The following is a 21,801-nucleotide window of genomic DNA, read 5'->3' as shown; positions in this document are numbered from 1 at the left end:
ATGATAATTTGAAGTGTGCAGCTAACGGAGTACTCACCGGCTTGGCATTATGCATATTAAAACGATGAAGAACTTTATCAATATATCCCTTCTGACTAAGATACACTTTTCCAGACAGTCTATCTCTGGATATTTCCATGTCAAGTATTTTCTTTGCTGCACCCAAATCCTTCATCTCAAATTCATTACTCAATTGCTTCTTTAGTTCATCGATCTCTGACATACTCTTTGCAGCAATAAGCATATCATCAACATAAAGGAGTAAATAAATAGTTGAACCTTTGACAGTTTTCAAATAAACACAACTATCATAATTAGACCTTTTGAAACCTTGAGAGAGCATAAAGGTGTCAAATCTCTTGTACCACTATCTAGGGGATTGCTTCAATCCATAAAGAGATTTCTTTAACTTGCAGACAAGTTTTTCTTTTCCAGGAATAACAAAACTTTCAGGTTGTTCCATATAAATATCCTCTTCTAATTCTCCATGTAAAAATGCAGTTTTAACATCCAATTGTTCAAGCTCAAGATCATGCATGGCAACAATACTAAGTAAAGTGCGAATAGACCTATGCTTCACAACAGGAGAAAAGACTTCGTTATAGTCAATACCTGGAATCTGACTGTAACCTTTAGCAACTAACCTTGCTTTATATCTTGTCTCATCATTTGGAGAAACACCTTCTTTCCTTTTGAAAACCCACTTGCAACGAATATGTTTCTTCTCTCTAGGTAATTTTACTAAATCCCAAGTGCCATTCTTTCCAAGTGATTCCATCTCATCATGCATAGCGGTCATCCACTTATTACTATCACCAGAAATAATAGTCTCGGAATATGAAGAAGGCTCAGCATTACCTTCAATTTCTTCTGCAACAGATAAAGCAAAAGAAACAATATTGTACTCTTCAATTAACCTGTCAGGTTTATTAATACCCCATCTAACTCTGTCACGTGCAATATTCCAACTGAGTGGAACAATAGGCTGATTTGGAGTGGGAGTGACATGATCATCATTAACGACGGGTTCATCATGTGCATCAACAATTTTATTACGAGATGTATCACCTGAATCAATAACATGCTCCACCTGAACAGTAGGCTGCTGAATAGTAGGCTGTTGTTCACTCTCAACGGGAACATTAGTAGATGAAACATCATGTAACATAGTAGATTCGTTAAAGATAACATTTCTGCTAATAACAACCTTATGGGTTTTAAGATTCCATAATTTAAAATCTTTAACACCAGACTTATAACCAACAAAGATGCACTTAACAGCCCTAGGCTCCAATTTTCCATTATCAACATGAGCATAAGCAGTGCAACCAAAAACTCTCAACTGTGAATGATCAGCAGGTGAACCAAACCATACCTCAATTGGAGTTTTCTTATTAAGAGCAACAGATGGTGAACGATTAATGAGATAACAAGCAGTGGAAGCGGCCTCAGCCCAAAAACGCCTATGCAAACCTGCATTGGACAACATGCAACGAGCTCTGGAAATAATGGTCATGTTCATGCGCTCAGCAACACCGTTTTGTTGAGGAGTATAAGGAACGGTGTAATGTCTGACAATGCCTTCAGACTTGCAATAATTCTTAAATTGCTTAGAACAGAATTCCATACCATTATCAGTGCGAAGTATTTTTATCTTCTTTTCAATTTGTCTCTCAATCATAATCTTCCACTCCTTAAAAGCTGAGAATGCTTCATATTTATGCTTCAAGAAATAAGGCTATACTTTTCTCGAATAATCATCAATAATAGTCAGCATGTAACTAGCACCACCTAGTGACTTTTTGCGAGATGATCCCCATAAATCAGAATGCACATAATCAAGAATACCTTCAGTTGTATGGGTCGGAGTATTGAACTTCACCCTCTTGTGTTTACCGAAGATACAATGCTCACAAAATTTCAATTTACCAGGTTCATATCCATCAAGAAGACCTCTCTTATTTAACTCTGCCAAACCAAGTTCACTCATATGTCGAAGGCGCATATGCCAAAGGTTAGCAACATCACAATCAGAATTCTTTGAAATAACTGGAGTAGCGTTACCTGAAACGGTAGAACCTCGAAGGTAATAAAGACCATTGGTCGAACTTAAATCATCTTTCATCACAATAAGGGAACCTTTGGTGACTTTCAAAACACTATCTCCACCTGAATACTTGTATCCCTTTGCATCAAGGGCACTCATAGAAATAAGATTTCTCTTCATCTTCGGAATATACCGAACATCTGTAAAAGTTTTGATTATGCCATCAAACATCTTGATTCGAATAGAACCTATGCTTTCAATCTTGCATGGTGAATTATCAAAACCCAAAACGGAACCAGCAGCAGCAGTGGAATCAAAAGTATTAAACCAATCTCTATGTGGACACATATGAAAAGTGCATGCAGTGTCAAGTACCCACTCATCATTGGTCTCAGCACATCCAGCAATAACGACAATAACATCATCGGAACTATCATCACGAGCAACGTTAGCAGAATTTTCACCTTGTTTGTTACCTTTTCTCTTTTCCTTGTTCTGCAACTTGAAACACTCACAGATGTCATGCTCGTCTCTCTTGCAATACCTGCAATACTTCTTGTCTCTGGATTGCGACCGACCCCTGTAGCCGTTCTTACTTTTGCCTCTGTTTCCATTATGTGAGTTCTTCTTCTTTGTCCTGCCATGAACAGATAATCCCTCGGCTTGGGACGAACTTGAACCATCATGAGGCACCATTAATTTCATCTTCTTCTTAGAGTTTAAAACTTCATAAACTTCATTAAGTGCGAGAGTATCACGACTATATAATATGGTGTCTCTAAAATTGGTATAAGAACTTGGCAGTGAACAAAGTAACATTAAAGCAGTATCTTCCTCTTCATACTTAACCTCCTTTGCAGCTAGATCAGATATGATCTCTTTAAATTCAGAAATATGATTCAAAACATTACCTCTCTCGGGTAACTTGTGCAGGAATAATTTTTGCTTCAGATGCATCTTGCTGGTGAGATCTTTAGTCATGCAAATCCCTTCCAGCTTTAACCATAGAGCGGCGGCAGTTTTCTCGCTCAAAACTTCCTGCAAAATATTATTATGCAAATGGAGTTGAATTTGTGACAAAGCCTTACAATTAATTCTTTTCTCCTCAACAGTTCAGTCCTCAATTCGGTTCTTCCCAAAACTATTCAATGCTACATCATAGTCGGCCTGTGCCAACAACGCCCGCATCTTGACTTGCCATAGGGTAAACCTTGTGTCACAATCCAGCAGCGGAAAATCGTACTTCATGAATGCCATGAGTCGAACAAATCTGTGCACAAAGTAGTACAAGTCGGAGTAGAATAATTCTTGACAGAATTTAATATGCGGAGCAAACGGAGCAAGGAACAGTAGCACCTGGTGGCTTGTTCGATGGATGTAGCAGCCGGGTGTTAGTACTTGATGGATCAAAACGTGTTCTGATTAGAGCTCACGTACTAGAAGTAGTACTAACGATGGATTGGTCTTCACGTGCGCAGCAAGATGACTGGATGGATTTGACTTGTGTGGGGTTGTATCTTTGCTTCTGTCGCCTTGAGACTCGGGAGCAGCGGCGGCCAAAATAAATCCCACAATACGCCAGCTGCCGGATTTGTCTCGATCTCGGCCTAGAGAAAAAAAAGTCAGTCTTCGAACCTGACCTGGACACGGATGATGAGCCGTCGAATCCTGTCGAACTCGGCGGATCGCACGACGCTACGGCGGCGCACACGCTGCAACTCTAATCTCTCGATCTCAAATCTCGTCTCTGCAACCTCAGCTCTGTATACCACTTGTTAGATAATAACGAGAATAAACGAGACACGGATTTTTACATGGAAATTCTTGCGGGAGAAAACCACGGACGCACGAAGGCGCAACCACTATGAGAAGGAGTATTACAAGCACGAGACGACAGATCGTCTGAGGTGTGACTACATAGGGTATATAAGAGGGCAATACACGAGAGTCCCTGGAGGACAAGTAAACGAGGTGTACTCGTACGCGTCGACGTCAACGCAAAGGCCCACACCGGTTGTACTACGTCTAGTCCAACACGGTATAATTTGGATCACAATTTAACACTACTTGATCAATTTGCGCCAGCTAGTCAAGATCACGTACCAATTACTAGTACTTACTGTGCAGGATCACAACCGTGTGGAACTGGGCGTGACGACGTCTATCTAGACGACATGTTCGCAGATCATTGTGCCGTCAGCTGCCACTATGAATCTGAATATGACATCTTTGGTGCCCGCCCGCTCACGGGCGATCCACTTCTGTGGGATGACATCCGCTCAGAGAACAGCGACGATTATGTTGTGCAGGAGGATGAAGAATTCGCTAAGCTTGCAGAGGTGGAGACAAATTGCCCAGGTGATCCTTTCTCTTCCCACCACTACCATATACTATATACAAACAGTAATAGTACAGTTAATTCACTGCCATTGATGCTCCAAAATTCTTCAGGGAGGAACATCCCCTTGCAGCAAGCAAGGAAAATCGACAAGGCATGGATAAGGAGCATCGTGGAGCAGAACGAGAAATACGACGCGCGGTGCCAGGAGATTCTGCGCCAGGACGAGGGTGCTGATCTGCCTCCTGTTCCACTAGATGTGTTCCCTGAGGCAACAGGTTTATGCGTCCAAAGGGGTCGCTGCTACCACATTGAATACAGGACCCATGATACTTCCACCAGTAAGGCTGATTCCAGGCTAGCTAGTAGTGGTATTAATCTGCTCTTGATGCACGTACTTTGCTTACCAACTTACTCTTATTCTTAACATCTGCAGCTGATCCAGATCTTGGATATGCCGAACCAGAAATGATGCTACAGATATTCTTTTTGCGCTTATCAAGCTTCTCTGTGTCCTATTCCTGCCCCATCAGTGTATATGGAGTGTTCGCTGTTCGGGATGTGGTGGAGCCACTGCAGAACCATGTCTTCAACCGTTCCAGAGATGACCCTGTCACGGTTGACCAGGTAATCAAGGCTTGTTTGTTTTTAAAATGGAACAATCATGTTCAAGGGTCTTAAAGCCTATTTGCCATGGTTTCTAAACCGGTAAAGCTTTGGGTTCTTGCGGGTGCTAAAAAACTGGGGTCCATTATTGTACGCGAGTAGTTGCCATGCCGTGTGTGTGGTCACTTGTAACACCCTAAAACTCTTCTCTCTTATTTAATGAATGAGGCAAATCTCTTGCCTCCGTTTCGAAAAAAAAAACCGGTAAAGCGACCTAAAGCGAGCACCACCCGCTCTAGCGATTAAGCGCCTAAAGCGGGCAAATTTCTAAGGCGCTGCCAGGGTGCCTTGTCGTTTAAGCAAGCGTCTGAAGCGGGACGCTTTATAAACAATGCTATTTGGTTCGCAGGATTTTAAAAACACGGGAACAGAAAAAAAATACTATAGGATTGATATATGTCATGGCATGTTGAATCATACATGAACCAAAAGCAAATAATCTGCAATACAAGCTGTTTGGCTGCGCCACATGAAAAACACAAGAATTTTTCATGAGGTTGGAGCCAATGGAAATTTTTCCTATAGTATTGCAAGCAATAGGCCACAGGAAAAATTCCTATGATTTCTATTCCCACAAACCAAACATGCTACGTAGGGAAAATATCATAAGCAATGGAATCCTTCAGGTTTTGTATGAAATTCCTTTGAACCAAGCAGGCTCATGTGTTAAAGGTTTTCTCTATGGTCAGGTCCATGCAGTCAATCCTATGTTTTCAAGGGTCGACCCGTTATATACAATATTCTGTTAAGCATTCCTTTATCAGATGAACATGCTATTGAATATGGCTGTAATGGTTCGAAGATTTTGTGATACTTTGAGACTTTTCATAATATGGCTGCATGCATCGTTCCGATGCAGAGGCCGGGGGCAGACCTCCTTTTCCAAAAAAAAAAAGCATTCCTTTATCAGATGAACATGCTATTGAATCCCCAACATTTTATCTGACTAAGTGCGCATTTATTAATATGCAAATATAGAGCATTTTTTCTGTTTCTTTTTGTAATGCCTACTATATTTTAGTACACAAAAGCGTTACAAAGGCTATACATCCAATCGTGTGGTAGGGGAAAATGATTTGGTGCCCTACTGTTAATATCTCAGGAATAAGAGAGATAGTAATATATGTGAATCATTGCCGGCAAGATAAGCAACGGCAAAAGAAAGATAATGCGGTTAAGCTGATCATGAGCATGCCTTAAATTTTGAAATAAATGGGATATATATTTCAAACATAACTCCTTTTTTATGTAAACATGAGCCTGCATGTTTTGTTGAGTTTATTCCGTTGGTGCATATACTAATTTACATGCTTGAAAGTGGATTTTGCCTGTTGAGTTCCAACAAGTAGTTAAATTGCAGGATCCGTTTACCTTGCCACTCTGTAGCCCTTGTCGAGGAATGTACATACCATATGACCTAGTATTGCTAGAAGTTGATCTTTGGATAAAAAAGGAAGGGGATGGGTCAGCCGACCAAAAATTACTTTCTGCATACCTTGAGCTGGATGTCCGCACAGAAGGCGATGGGTTCATATATGGTTGTGTCCCTGCCTCCCTGGGGACAATGTCAGCTTGGAAATAGACTTTGCGTAGCTCACAAAGAGTGTTGAGGCAGTGATCGAGGTCTCTGCAGAGGTTAGTCATCATTGCCATGTGAGATTCGTTGCTTTCAGGAGTGCTATGCTAGAATGTTTGTGTTTTAGGAGTTGAATTTAAGTAGCAGTTGGATTTCCTTTTGTCCCTCGTGACAAAACAGGCTGAACTTTGGGTTTTAGCTTTTGTTTATGGCCCAGATATGCTGAACTGTGGCAGAAGTTTGAGATATGCATGACTCTGGAGTGGTCCAGAACTCCGGATAGGTCTGACTCGTACGTTAAACAGCTAGGAACCTGAAAATGTTGTATACTTTGTGTTTCTTGGAATTATTAATTTATTATTATATTTCGCTATTTAGGCTCTGTTTGGATCCTCGTTTTCCTTCCACTTGCCCCCGTAAAAATTACAGATCTCCGTCCGTCGTTTTGCTTTCCAGCCCGAAATAACTCTTGGCTGGTAAATTACACCCGGAAATTTAATACACGTGTATTAAATTACATCCATACCAAGCGCAGCCTTAGTTCGAGTGCATCATCTCGTGATAATTCTGAAGTCAACTCCACTTGGAGCACAGCGAAAAGCCTTACCTGATCATCCATCCACGACACTACTTCCTTCTGTGTCTTCTGACGCTCATCAGCCATCACCACTACGCAGCTGGAAACCAAACCTCTGGAGACGGAGGCAATTGTTCTAGATCAGTGTTGTTTGACGTGGTTGTGTACCTCTCTGGTCAATGTCGATCTATGGATGCTGATGAATTGAGGACACGCGAGGCCTTGAATCTTGATGGCTCCTTTGGTCTCTAATGATGTCTCTGAGTAGTCGGGTTTTTTTTTTCAAACTCGCAAATTATGAAGTGAAAACAGACAACCTTTCGCTTTACAAGCGTTGTGGTGGAGTGAGCGACGATATCGACGATCTTCAGGGACCGGGCTAATGGGCTATCCATAGAGCACCCCTGACAACGTCCTTGAACACTGCCAATGAATATCGCTCAACCGTGATGCCCCCACAAGCTTCCATACATAGTTGGTCTTCTTCGTCTTCCAACTTATCACTCATTAGCAGTCAACAAAAAGGTGGTTGATCGTGTATGTTGATCAAGCGTTTTAACCTTCGTCTGGGCCGCATTGAGTTTATTTATTGTTGTTGTTTTTGGTGATGAAAGGACTGAAGTCCCCTGTTTGTTTTGTTTTCCTTACCCGTTTTTCTTTGGGTGTTACTAGGTATGTGCCTGTGCGTTGTCACATGGGCCAAAAAATTTTAATGTATAAAGGCTAGGATTAGTTTGATTTTGGCGTCGTTATAATTTGGTAGTCTGCATGACTGGGTCATGCATGACAAATAAATTAATTTGATTGAGGAGCGTATGGGAAGGTGTGGTTGAAACTGGCGTGGAATTGAGTGGCGTAATTCCACGTCATTGCAAAAGATAAGTTAATTAAGGTGAAGTTGATGTAGTGCGGCAAAAGGTAATAAGTAAATTAATGTGATTGAGCAGCGTACAAGGAAGATGCGGTCAAATATAATGTGGTGGAAAAAATCGACTGAATGGAAAAAAGTCGATGGAGGGACGTGGTGCCAGGGGGAGAACCGGTTGCCAATGAATTCTGCCTGGCAAGAGAAGAAACACTACTTATTTTTTAAGCAGTAGAGATTATGAACCTAAATGGTTATGCAATGTGATTATGTTATAATATTTGGATATAACATTTCATGCATTTCAAGCATGCGGACCATACAATCACACCTTATAAGATCATATCCAATAATTCCTCGCTCTTGTTCGTTTGTTTGCATGGTGCCCCCCAAACCATCACTATAGACTCAATTCATGTTGAAGGTGAGTGAGGCAACAACACTTACCAAAGAGGAAATGTTGCAATTCTTAGATGGCTTCGAGCATTTGTAGTCGTAGGTGGACAACACCAACACCGCACAGAATTAAACAACTTAGCTCTCGTCGGTTCCTACATGGATATATCAGCTCGCTTTTATTCCTCCACCAGTCCCCCAGTGGTGACGTTGCCAAAGGAAAAATGGTGCTCAATGCCCTTCCGACACCCTATAAGGCCAACGCCGAGCTTAAGGAAGTGTTGCGCTGGATGCATCCTAAGCCAGGTTGGACGAAGCTAAATACGGACAGAAGCTTCATTCCGTCCACAGATATGGCAGGAGGTGGTATGATCCTACGGGATGCACATGGTGATATCATCTATAGCGCTTGTCGGGAAACCCGTACATGTGATAACGCGCTGGACGCCGAGCTAGCGGCGTGTCGGGAGGGGCTCGAGCTGGCCCTCCATCGAACGGTACTGCCCATTGTGGTCGAGCTGGATAGCGCGCACTGATCACAACACACTCCAAGTATCGATCAATACATCGCATGTTGCTTAAGGAGATTCAGAATTTGGCCTCAACTAAGGATAGGGAGATTTCTTTTACTCGTTGTTGCCAGTCGCGGAATAAAGTTAGTCATGAACTTGTCCCCGTATTGGATGGTTGCATTCGGGATTAGATTTTGTTGTAAACTTGGCATTGGCTGAGAAGCCTCCGTGAGTAATGAGAATCTTCTTTTCTCCTGCAAAAATAAAGTACTCCATCCGTCTCCAAATAATTGTCGTGGTTTTAGTTCAAAAAAAAAACAGCAATGTGAAACATTCGTGTATTGCAGTGAAAATGGATTGGAATTGCGTGTGAAATATAAGTGAAACGTCTCTGCAATGTTTCTAAAATTGCGTGAACTGAACGTGGGATACACCGAAACGGTGTGAAAATATATCCGAAATATATGTGGAATATAATGTTTTAGAGAAAAGGCATCAACCAAGCCTGCGACGGGGCTCTAGCCTAACCGGCTTTGAATTGGAATATTATATCGGGTTGAGTGAATTGCATCTCACGTTGTAAGTGTAATATATACAATGTGAGATCCCGGTGAAATCAAATCTCAGCTAATTCTTCAGAGTAAATCTGTTTTATACCCTGTTGGGTGGGTCACCAGGCCAGCACCCAAAACAAACAAGTCTAGTACTACTAGTACAACAATATGGAACAACTGTGTGGGGCTCAGGTCTCCCTGGCGCCACCTGTGTTGCAAACTGCTTATGTGTCGTGCCCTTTGGTTGTGCGTGATGTCAGCTTTGAGCTTGAGAGGGGAGCTGGGCTTCATGGTTGTTTCTCCTCTCGTGCAAGCACCAGCTCGCCGTTGCCAGGCTTTGAGGGACCGGACGCTAATGTGGTTGTTACTCCGGTGCTGCAGATCATGCCTGAGCTTCGGGACCTGTGTGGGGCTCCGGTTTTGCCTCTGTCCGTCGAACAACTGAAGGTCCCCCCCAGCGATCTCGATTGCGGATTTAGTGCCTGCATCACCTCGGGAGTCTAGCCAAATACTTGATGCCGAGGAGTGTGGTGATTTGGATGTTGTTGTCTCTCGCTCGTCTAAGTTCATTGGGTGTCAGGCGTCAGGCAACCTACCTCTCGGTGTCATAGAGCGTGGTGTTTCAGATGTTGCTGCCCTTCCCTCGTCTGCGACCATCGAGCAGGTGATGTCTGTGAGTGACACGACCACTGAGCCAAGTGTATTGCCACCTACTTCAGACCCAGATGCTTTCTTCGCGAAGGAACCTTGTGACTTGCTCGCCAGTGTGGAGACTGTTAGACCTGATTTGGGTAGGTCGATTGCTTGCCTCTTGACTGGGACGTCAATAAGAGGCAAACAAAAGAAGGTGGGCAAAGGAAAGAGTGGCGCCACAGGCAAGGCGTCTCTGACTGCTTGATGGATGACTTTCGATCTCTCGGCCCGTCCTTATGCCTTGTGTCCAGGTGTTTTTGTCGGCGGTCTCTTGGTGTAGTAGCAATGTCGGGTTATGTGGATGTTGTGTATTCGAAGAGACTGGCGGAGTCACATGTACCGTTATGGGGTTTCTTGCAGTGTGAGCAGTTAGTATGTGCTTCGTTTGTATTAGTTTTGGCCTGATTTTCTGTAAATTAATTGAGCAATTCTCTTCTTGTTAATTAATCGAGGAGGCAAAACTCCGTTTCGAGAAACAATATGGAACAGCTCGGGAATAAACAAATCAACGAGCCCAGTCCACAGTCTGTTTGTACAAACTTTAGATCTTGCGATCTTTTCATTGTTTTCAATTTCCCAATCGACTTCCGAGCCAAAATGAATGAGCATCCTCACACTTTCCATAAGGATTAAGGAGATTAAGCTTGACGGAGAGTCAAAATGGCTCCTCAGCAATCGATCAATCATATTCACAGCGGAAGATCGAAAACGAAGGCGGAAGAAGAGAGGCAAAAGAAGTGGAAAATCAGTCTAGTTGCTAGTCGGAGGGCTCCTCCGCTATGCTCTCGAGCCGCGGCCGCCACACGCCGGCGCGGGCGCTGCTGCTGCGCCGCCGCCGGTGGCCCGACTCCCGCTTCTCCGACAGGAGCTCCCGCAGGTAGTTGTCCTGCTCCGCCGTGCTCGCCGCGGCGGCCACCGCCGCGCCGCCCTTGCGGTGGCCGTGGCCGTGGCGCCTCTTCGTCTTGGACTGGCACTCGCCGTGGCCCTGCTGCTGCTGCTGCTGCTTGGGCCGCTTCAGCTCGGCCGCCGGCGCGGAGCACGCCGTGGGGATGAGGAAGTAGATGCGGCCGCGCCTGAGCTCGGAGTCGGGCGACACGATGACGATCCTCCTGGCGGCGCCGGCGGAGCCCGCGGCGGTGAGCGCGTGGCTGGGGTGCGCGGCCAGCACGTCGGAGGCGATGAGCGGGCAGGTGAACTCGTCGACGTGGCCGCTGAGGTGCACCACGCGGACGACGTCCAGCGCGCCGCAGGGGAGCATGCACGCCAGGCAGCACCGCAGGCTGTTCCCCATCGCCGCCTTCCTCTGCTCTTCCCGGCGGCTGCTCTGCTCTGCTTGGTGCGTGCGTGCCGGGAGGGGAGGCGCGTGGTGGCTCTGTCTTGTTTGGCTCTGAGACAGCTATGATGATGAAGGGTGTGGCTTGGGTCGGCCCGGCATGCCTTGGGTATATATAGAGCTGTTTTGGAGTGGGGGGCATCTGCTTTGGTGCATGGTGTGCCCAAATGAGTAGGCAACGGGTACATGCATGGTTGCACATTCATCCTTCTTTTTTCTTGACAACTCACTGATCCTTCTTTTGACATGGAGATTATTTTTGTGGGGGTGGTTCTCTTTTTTAAATAATAAGAAATCCAGTAAAATGATACTACGCCTTCATATGTGTGTGATAATGATATCAGCAACATATGGTGCACCCGGGTTGAATGGAGGGGCAATAATATCAAAGAAAATTTTGTCATGTTTGAAAAGATATGCTCCATTTTTGCCATCATGGCACTCTCAATGCATTACTATATTAAAATATAGTATCTAAATACATGTTTAATTCCTACGGCATACTGCATTAATGGCCGCAAAAAAGGATATACCACACTAAGATATATTAATTCACTAGTTCAGGTGCATCGTATACATCATTTCAATTTAAAAAATATCAAAGAAATCCAAACAATTATGAAACCCTTTGGTGATGATCATGGTTGGGTGTTCTACTTATGTGTGAAGTTTTGTCAAGAAATAATTTGGGTGTTTTTCTAGGTAGATAAAAAGTTGCAGTTTCGACAAACAGGAATTATAACTTTCATATAGAACCGATTTTTTGTGCGCTGCGCACTGAAGGCCACAAGAAGTCATTTGTTCGCAATATTTTACACCTGAGTACAACACTGTATCATATTCATTAAATTTTTTTTGGAATTGCTTGACATTTTGTCATTTTCTATATTTCTAAAATATTTTGTTCAGTTAGGGTGAGCCTAGACCTAAGGTTTCATTGTGTATTTTTGCTATATTTAAATACCTGTTTGGTTGTTTAATCCATATAATATAGTACAATAGTAAGGTATAATTCATTGTAGGAGCTATATATAAAATTATAAATACATATTCATTGGAGCAGAGCTATATCAAATGCATCAAAATATTTAGAATTTAGATACTCCAAATAATTTTATCGTATTAAAAATATCTCATTTAATTTGTGTTTGTGAGAGGAAAAGTATGGGGTTGTCTTGGTTTTGGTGCTGTGATTATGAGATATATCTAGATTAAAATATGATAACTCTGCAAGATGAAGCACCGAGACTGCCCACGTCTCAACGTCCTGCATATCCAAAGTTTGTTGAAGCTTGCTCGCTCTTACAAAACTGCGCTATAACTTAACATTCATGAATGCTAAATGCTTTTACACAGAGACTAATCAACGTTTAGAAATTAGTGAGCAGACAGACAACTCTGGGTAGCCTTAGTTGGGCCGAAGTTACTTCACTTGAGTAGCTAATTAACCAAGCATGACGCAGGGTTTAACAAATGGAGATCATTGTGTCTTCCAATCGAGTAGTACATGTAGCAACATTTGGCCTCAGCCATATCCAGCACAAGCAGAGACAAAAAGGGACACCACGCAGCATGTTCATTGCACTTGCAGGTTTGCTCTTTGTTTAATCCTCTGCCTCAATGGCAGCATTTTCCTTATTGCACTTTCTAAGATGCCTTTTGGGGAATCTCTCACTGGTTTTCTTTTTCTTCAGGGTGATCCAGGAACCAAGACGGAAGGCAAAAGAATTATAATCTGCCTGAACTGAAATGATGCGAATTCGTTCGTGGGGGTCTCGCGAACCAGCTGCTGCTGCTACTCAAAACCTGGTTTCTCAAGCCCGGAAGGGAAGCTGCTGGGCAGCCTGCTGCCGCCTCCGGCCATCCGTCCGTTCGTCCAATGATGATGGGGAATAAATCTCGTGCTCATTATCTGTTATACGATTCTCGTGGCGAACATTCCCAGCGGCAGGAGGATGGCGCCGCATGAAGTCCGTGGCGTTCCTCCCTTTTGACGTACGATCCGCTCGGAAACTCGGTTGGAATTTCCCTTGATTTGTTGTCCGTCTAGAACGTGGCGAATTTGGCCCGTTTTTTGTGTCGTTTTCCGGTGTATAATATACTAGTATACTCCTCAAGAGGTTGCCTGAAATCCTTGAATTTCCCGGTCCAGAAAAACGTGTGGTCTTTCGGATGAAACGGAGTACTTGTAGTACGTACACTAGCTGCTAGTAGTACTCCAGACTGCTATACGCTATACGATACGATCGAGTATACAGAGGTTGAAGAAGCTGAGCTTGTGCAGGCAGGCAGCAGCCATCATGTCATGTGATACCCCAGACCAGACTTCAAAAGCGGCAGCGAGCCAGGTAGGCCGCCCGCCCCAGGATCGGCGACCCGTCAAAAAGCCGAGTCAGGAAGCTGCCCGCCTGCGAGGAGACACCCGAACCGAAAGGCTGCAGGTGCCGCTGTGCCAGGCACACCGGCGCCGCCCACAGCCCGGAGCCCCCTCCCAGAGCACGACGCGTGCGCGCACGGCGACCACCCACCGGCTACGTACGGTGTACGTACACTACCGAACGAATACTGCTCCGATCCACTGATGGCGCGCACGCCTTCGTACGCTGCGGCATCATCGGCCCGCAGGCATCGCGACGCGACCGTCCAATTAAGCCTGGGACGTGCGCCGTACCTGAACTGAACTACAGTATCATCGGCAGCGGGTCGCGCGGTGTGCCGATGGACAGGAATTCGCGGTCGTGGACCGGCCAGCTCGGGATCGGGGGCGTGGGCGGCGCTTTTGGGCGCAGGCGCTTGGGGCGTCGGGTGGGAAAGGCTGGCGGTGCGCCCCGCGGACGGGACCCGTCACCGGCACCCATGCGCTGCATGCGACGACATGCACTCCGCGGGGAGATCGCATGCCGTTGCGGCTGTCGGCTTGGGCTCGCTGGCTATGCTACGCCTACGCTAACCCGTGACCAATCTATGCTTCTTGAAGCGGGATAGGATAGGCGCCTGCTGTGGCGTCCTTCTTCCTGTCCCCTCTCCATTTTTCGCTATGTGACCGACTGAGCGAACGCGCGCACTCACCGTTGCGTTTAGCACATTCCAGTGCGCAGCCACAAGTTTTCACCCCACGCCTCAACAAGGGGTATGTTGCAAAGCAAGCGAGCAACAACGTGCTTGTTGCAAACGTTGCGGCTGACTGGGTGGTAGAATGGACTTCGTTCATTTGCAATAAGGGACTGTTGCTAAGCAAGTAAGCATAACAGGGTGCTTGTTGCAAACATTGCGGCTGACTGGGTGGTAGAATGGACTTCGTTCATTTGCAATAAGGGACTGTTGCTAAGCAAGTAAACACAACAGGGTGCTTGTTGCAAACGTTGCGGTTCACTCCGCGATTGATTGGACTTCAATCAATTGCAACAAGGGGTCTGTTGCAAAGAAAGCAAGCACAACATGATGGGTCAGACGGACGACCGTCTCACACACAATCCAATGGTTGCCGAGGTGGCCGATCCAATCTAGTCTTCATCCGACCGAGTGTAGTGCGGCCCATCTCGAAAAAGGTTAATGCTACATTAAATTCTTCAATAGAATTATTTCCTCTTTGGGATAAAATACAAATAATAGTATATTAGAGCATCTACAATCGGGCGCCTCACCCCCCCCCCCTCCCTCCCAAAAAATGCCTGCGCAGACGCTCTGGTCATTGGTCGGTCAAAAAAACCGACACAGAGGGACGCCTTAAACGGGTCTCAAACATCCGGGCTGACCGGTACCCCTCATGTCTAGCCCAAATGTACGGCGAATATGGGGATTGAAAGTGCTAGTGATCGACTAGAGGGGAGGTGAATAGGCGATTTTTATGAAAGTCTTCAAAACATGTAAGTTTCGAAGACAAACAATAGAAATAAACCTATTACCATGCAGCGGAAGGTAGACTACACTAGGCAAACCATAGTCAAGTATTCAATGAAGTGAAAAACAAGTAATCACTCAATGAAACCGAATGGTGATGCAATCGCACAATGACTTCACAAGGACCAACAGTAAGTAAAGGGAAGGGAAGGATGAAACCAGTGACTCGTTGAAGACAATGATTTGTTGGACCAGTTCTAGTTGTTGTGACAACTGTACGTCTGGTTAGGGCGGCTAGGTATTTAAACCTGAGGACACACAGTCCCGGACACCCAGTCCTGAACACGCAGTTCAGAACCCTTAGTCCTCACCGTATTCCCCTTGAGCTAAGATCACGCAGACCTCGCCCAATCACTCTGGTAAGTCTTCAAGGTAGACTCCCAAACCTTCACAGACTTCGTTCACCGGCGATCCACAATGACTCTTGAATGCTCAGAACGCGACGCCTAACCGGCTGGAGGATTCACAGTCCTCAAGTGTAATAAGTCTTCAGATCACACAGACAAGAAGACTTAAGTGATGCCTAACACTCTTTGGCTCTGGGTGGTTAGGACTTTATCCTCGCAAGGAATTCTCTCTCAAATGCTTCGAGGTGGGTTACTCTCAAACGACAACAGCCATACTTTAACTCTGAGCAGCCAACCGTTTATGGTTGTAGGGGTGGGCTATTTATAGCCACTAGGCAACCCGACCTGATTTGTCCGAAATGACCCTGGGTCACTAAGGAACTAACACGTGTTCCAACGGTCAGATTTTAAACACACACGACAACTTTACTTGGGCTACAAGCAAAGCTGACTTGTCCAACTCTGGACAAGATTCGCTCTCATAGTCTTCACTCGAAGACATAGGATTTTGGTTAAGCATCACTTCAGTCATTCTGACTGGTTCTCTTGGACCCCACTTAATAGTACGGTGGTTCCTATGACTTACCAAAGAAGAAAAAGAACTACGAAAGATCTAAGTCTTCGAGCTCCATAGTCTTCATGCGATGTCTTCTCTTGTCATAGTCTTCAATGTGAATATCTTCACATACCACCTTTGACTTCAATGTCTTCATACATTTTTAGGGGTCATCTCTGGTAGGAAAACCGAATCAATGAGGGACTTCTACCTGTGTTATCCTGCAATTCTCACAAACACATTAGTCCCTCAACTAGGTTTGTCGTCAATACTCCAAAACCAACTAGGGGTGGCACTAGATGCACTTACAATCTCCCCCTTTTTGGTGATTGATGACAAACTGGTTGAAGTTTTCAAAGGGGAATATAGTATGTGAAATTGTAAAGGATAAGGAATTGTCTTCATAAGTTGTAAGGGCTCCCCCTGAAGATGTGCATATAAGTAATTTGCTTTTGGAATGCAAATGCACATGGCAGGTTGTACTTGTGGAGATCCTCTTCAACTTATGATGACAATTCATCATGCATGAAAAGTATGTGAAGATAATGACATGCATAATGGAAAATGGACGTCTGCAAAATGATATAAGTGCGGAATTTATCGTCGCACATGCGGAATTTATCATCGCATCACAAAGTAGCAAACGAGTAGCAGACGACCATCGAGTTTAAGTGTTACAACTCAAAGAACCAAATGTATCAAAACGAGAGTTGTAAACACTAGACAAAACATAAAGTAACCGCCCACATGGACCCGCTTGAAGACTATCACACTCATATGCTTCTCTCCCTTTTGTCAGTAAGGACCAAAAAGGTTTGAAGACATAGAGCATCTACTCGTTCCCATGAGGAGTAGGTGAAGTAGCAAGGTCTTCGGTGTTGTTAGGCGGTGCAGACGAGTTCGGGGCAATGTCGACGCGTGCTGAAGGAGGGGGCGGTGAAGTAGCATCGTCTTCGTCCTCGATCACTCTGGCATTCACAGTTGCCGCAAAGGAAGAGAACTCAGAGTCTTCAAGTGAGGGAGTTCGTCGCAGCACAGCCCTTCGGGGAGGTGTGGAGTCAAACTTGAAACGTTCAGAGAAGCCATCCTCTTGAAGATCATCCTCAGAGCACATAAGCGTCCGCCCTTTCCATGTACGCCGACAAGTTTCATGGGCAACAAAGGCATTCTTGGTGGCAAGGTTGCGAATGCGGTTGACATCCACCAAGAGGCTGTGCATTTGGCGCTTCAGCCAGTCATGATGCCTATCCTGTTTCTGATGAAGAGCAACCAGAAGCTCTCGGTCATTGAGAACACGAGATCGCTTCTTGGGTCGTTGGGCAATAGTGCTTTCAGTGGCTTCAGTAAGGGCACGGTGAGGTGCACATGTAGTACCAGCCAGAGGATAAACACGAATGACTGCTTCAACTCCTTCAATGTTCTAAGTGAAACTTTGATGCTCCGCAGTCTGAAGACTAAGAGGCTCCTTGGCAGGCTCTGGATAGAGGGCTTCAACGGACATATCCACGTCAGGCATAAAGATCCGATGATTGCGAGCAGAGGGCTGATATGAGATAGCTGAGTGGAGTTAGATCAGCCTCATTATCCATGGAGCGTAGAACTTCAAGTCAAAGAGATCAGATCCTGAAGCAGCAAGTTGACAGATGAAGAAGTCTTGTGCATTGAAGCATTTGCCGTGAAGAATATAGAAGACCAAAGTCTTCATTGCACCTTCCAGCTTTGCATATGGGGAATGTCCTTTGATGGGCCAGAGAGTTCGCCTTAAAATGTGATAGATGGTCCTTGGTAGATACTCCAGGTCTTCAACAAGGAACTCCGTAGGATATGCAACGTCTTGTGGCAAAGGCTTCATCATACTGAGCATCTGACTCATATTCGGTTCAGGCTTCTGAAAGATGCTCTCCATAGCTTCACTGTGAAGTTGACATCCGGGTTCATAGAGATCTCCAGGAGTGGGCAGACCAGTGAGCTCAATGATATCAAAGGCTTTGGCTTTGTGATGAACATTTCCTGTCATCCACTCAAGGACCCAAGTCTTCGGATCTCTGTTGTAACCACGTATGTGAAGTGTGGCAAAAATTGGAGCAGCAACTCTTCGTTCCAGTGCTGTTGGTCGGTGACGAAAGGCAACAATCCAACCTCTTTGAAGCAGTCTAGAGCTTCTTCCAAGCAGGGCAGACCAGCTATTGCTTTGGTGTCAAGACGCATATGTGGGAAGATACGACCTTGATTGTACAGAATGCAGGAGTAATAGCTTCGCTGCGTATAGCTCCAGAACCGATCAGAAGATATTCATTCCCTTGAGTAGGGGTTCTTGGAGCTATTGAAGAAGGTGTTGTCTGCTTTGAAGTTGTTGACATTGAAGGATCCAGGTGCTGATGCAGGACCTGGAAACCTGGGCAACCTTGGCATTGGCTTCTGTACCTGAGGCCTATGCTCAATGTGATAGTCAAACTGAGGACCAGCAGCAGGCGCAGGAATAGAAGCAGTAGCATCATTGGCTTCGCTGACTTCTGGTTCTTGGGTTGGTGTAGGCTCCACATTTGCTTCAGCCATGACAGCGTCAGTGGCTTCATTGGTGTTGGTGGTGGCAGCCTCAAGATTTTCTACCTCCACTTGATAAGCTGGAGGGTCGGGCACAGACACGTTCTCCTCGAGAACAGCTTCGTCAGTAGTTGGGGGAGTGGGGACACATTCTTCTTCTTGGGTGTCATCGGCTGATACAGCTGGAATGTCTTCAGCAGCTTTAGCTTCAGATTCGGAGACTGGAGGCCTTGGTCCTTTGCGAAGCCTGCGTAACGCTGGCAACGCCTTTGGAGATGAAGTTGGCTGGGCCTCAAAGTCATCTTCTTCTTCTTGCCGGGGTGGTGTGACTTGTTGTTGTGGGTGATCAGCCCATGATGCATCCTGAGCAATTGGCGTCAGAGGACGACCAATACTGATGAGTTCGCCGTGCATAAGCACAGGCGATGATACCTGTTGGTGCTCGATCTGAGGAAGAACTGCATCATCTTCAACATGGTCATGGTGACCAATGTCTTCAGCAGCGGTGGGATCAGCTGCTGGAATGTCTTCAGCTTCATGAGCCTCTGTGAAAGCAGGCTCATGGACAGTCAGTTGGCGCTCTTGATGTTCAGCGGCAGGGCGAACCATGGAGATAGGTTCAACAATTAAGGGCTCTCTGGGAGCAGCCCGTTCCTTCTTGGTATTCCGCTTCTTCTTGGAGGGAGCAGAAGCAGAGGCTTCAGGATGTTTCCTCTTTTTGGCTTCAGCCTCAGCAGTCCTCGTCTTCTTCAGTTCTGAAGCGGTAGACCTGGCTTTTGGCTTCGAGCCAGTCATGCTGGTTGGGAAGACAATGAGATGTGCTTCCTGCCTTGGCGTGTCGGGTTCGACCATAGCGGGCTTCTTCTGCTGCTGCTTTGCAGCCATCCTGGGGTTGATGCCAGGATGCCCAAGGGCCTTGCGCTTCTCAGCCTCATTGTAGGCTTGCACACACTTGTCAGCCAGGCTCTTCATGCGCTCACGAGAACCTTGACCTTCTTCACGCTTCTTGAGAAAGGCTTCTTTGAGCTCGTGCAGCATGATCTTGAAGTTCTTGACCTCTTGCACACTGAGTTTGGCCATATGCTTCTTGAACTGAGCTTTCTCAAAGTTAATCTTCTGCTTCAGTTCAACGATGTGCTGGACTATAGCTAACTCTGAAGCAATGGCGCCATGGAAGGCAACACTAAGGCCAATGGGAAGTTGCAGATCTTCAAAGCTGAGGTTGGGCGTGTCAAACCACTCATCGATGAAGTCGTGGATGATTGCCACATCAAAGAGAGGCAAATTGTTGAAGATTTCTGCTTCTACTTTGCTCTTGATCAGTTGCTCAAGAGCGTCATCTGCAAGATCTTCATCACTGGACAGATCAATGGCATCGTTGCGCAGAATAGCAGCAGCAGTCAGTTCTTGGCTGGTGTGTGGCAGAGGCATCTTGACTTTCTGGGGCTTGGAGATGCGTGACAGATCTTCAGACTGCACACTGTCTTCAGGAGATGCAGTAGCCAGTGGCTTCGCCCATGAGATTTTTGGTGCTGAGGCAGGCTTTGAAGCTTTAGGCTGCTTCAGTTTTTTTGGCTTCGCCGCTGCAGGCGCTTCATCTGATTCAGCGTCATCTGCAGGCTCATCCACGGTTGTCCCTTGAACCACAATATGAGTGATGAGACCTTCCAGGTTGTAGAAGGGCCCAACAAGATTGGGTTCTAAAAGTGCGTTATATCTACTAGAGGGGGGGTGAATAAGCGATTTTTATGAAAGTCTTCAAAATGTGGAAGTTATGAAGACAAACGACCGAAATAAACCTATTACCCTGCAGCGGAAGGTAGACTACACTAGGCAAGCCATAGTCAAGTATTCAATAGAGTGAAAGCACAATGACTAAGAGCAGCAATGTAGTAAGGATCAAGTAGGAAGAAATTATGAAGCCAAACAGAACACGCAGTCACTCAGTGAAGATAAAAGATAATGCACTCATACAATGTCTTCACAAGGAGTAACAGTACGTAAAGAGAAGAGAAGGATGAAACCAGTGACTTGTTGAAGACAATGATGTGTTGGACCAGTTCCAGTTGCTGTGACAACTGTACGTTTGGTTAGGGCGGCTAGGTATTTAAACCTGAGGATACACAGTCCCGGACACCCAGTCCTGAACACGCAGCTCAGGACACCCAATCCTCACCGTATTCCCCTTGAGCTAAGGTCACACAGACCTCGCCCAATCACTCTGGTAAGTCTTTAAGGTAGACTCCCAAACCTTCACAGACTTCGTTCACCGGCGATCCATAATGTCTCTTGGATGCTCAGAACGCGATGCCTAACCGGCTGGAGGATGCACAGTCCTTAAGTGTAATAAGTCTTCAGATCACACAGACAAGAAGACTTAAGTGATGCCTAATTCTCTTTGGCTCTGGGTGGTTAGGGCTTTATCCTCGCAAGGAATTCTCTCTCAAATGCTTCGAGGTGGGTTGCTCTCAAACGACAGAAGTCGTACACTAACTCTGAGCAGCCAACCGTTTATGGTTGTAGGGGGTGGGCTATTTATAGCCACAAGGCAACCCGACCTGATTTGTCCGAAATGACCCTGGGTCACTAAGAAACTGACACATGTTCCGACGGTCAGATTTCAAACTCACACGGCAACTTTACTTGGGCTGCAAGCAAAGCTGACTTGTCCGACTTTGGACAAGATTCGCTCTCATAGTCTTCACTCGAAGACATAGGTTTTGGTTAGGCATCACTTCAGTCATTTTGACTGGTTCTTTTGGACCCCACTTAACAGTACGGTGGTTCCTATGACTCAACAAAGAAGAAAAAGAACTATGAAAGATCTAAGTCTTCAAGCTCCATAGGCTTCATGTGATATCTTCTCTTGTCATGGTCTTCAATGTGAATATCTTCAT

General features: G+C 45.5%; 1 protein-coding gene across 1 annotated transcript; it reads right to left on the bottom strand.

Annotated features, from left to right (window-relative positions):
- Positions 1–10,771: 10,771 nt before the first annotated feature.
- Positions 10,772–11,625, bottom strand: LOC119311019. Its single transcript, XM_037586672.1, has one exon. The coding sequence runs from the start codon at positions 11,513–11,515 to the stop codon at positions 10,982–10,984; it is 534 nt and encodes a 177-aa protein (XP_037442569.1). The 5' UTR covers positions 11,516–11,625; the 3' UTR covers positions 10,772–10,981.
- Between the last annotated feature and the right edge of the window lie 10,176 nt (positions 11,626–21,801).

This window comes from Triticum dicoccoides, chromosome 1A (assembly GCF_002162155.2).
Source record: "Triticum dicoccoides isolate Atlit2015 ecotype Zavitan chromosome 1A, WEW_v2.0, whole genome shotgun sequence".
In the NCBI taxonomy this organism is placed as follows: Eukaryota; Viridiplantae; Streptophyta; class Magnoliopsida; order Poales; family Poaceae; genus Triticum; species Triticum dicoccoides.
Note: the sequence above shows the minus strand (reverse complement) of the source record. Positions and strands in the feature narration are given on the sequence as shown.

Coding starts and splice junctions, on each gene's coding strand:
- LOC119311019 (XM_037586672.1), bottom strand. CDS start 11,515: ATGGGGAACAGCCTGCGGTGCTGCCTGGCGTGCATGCTCCCCTGCGGC.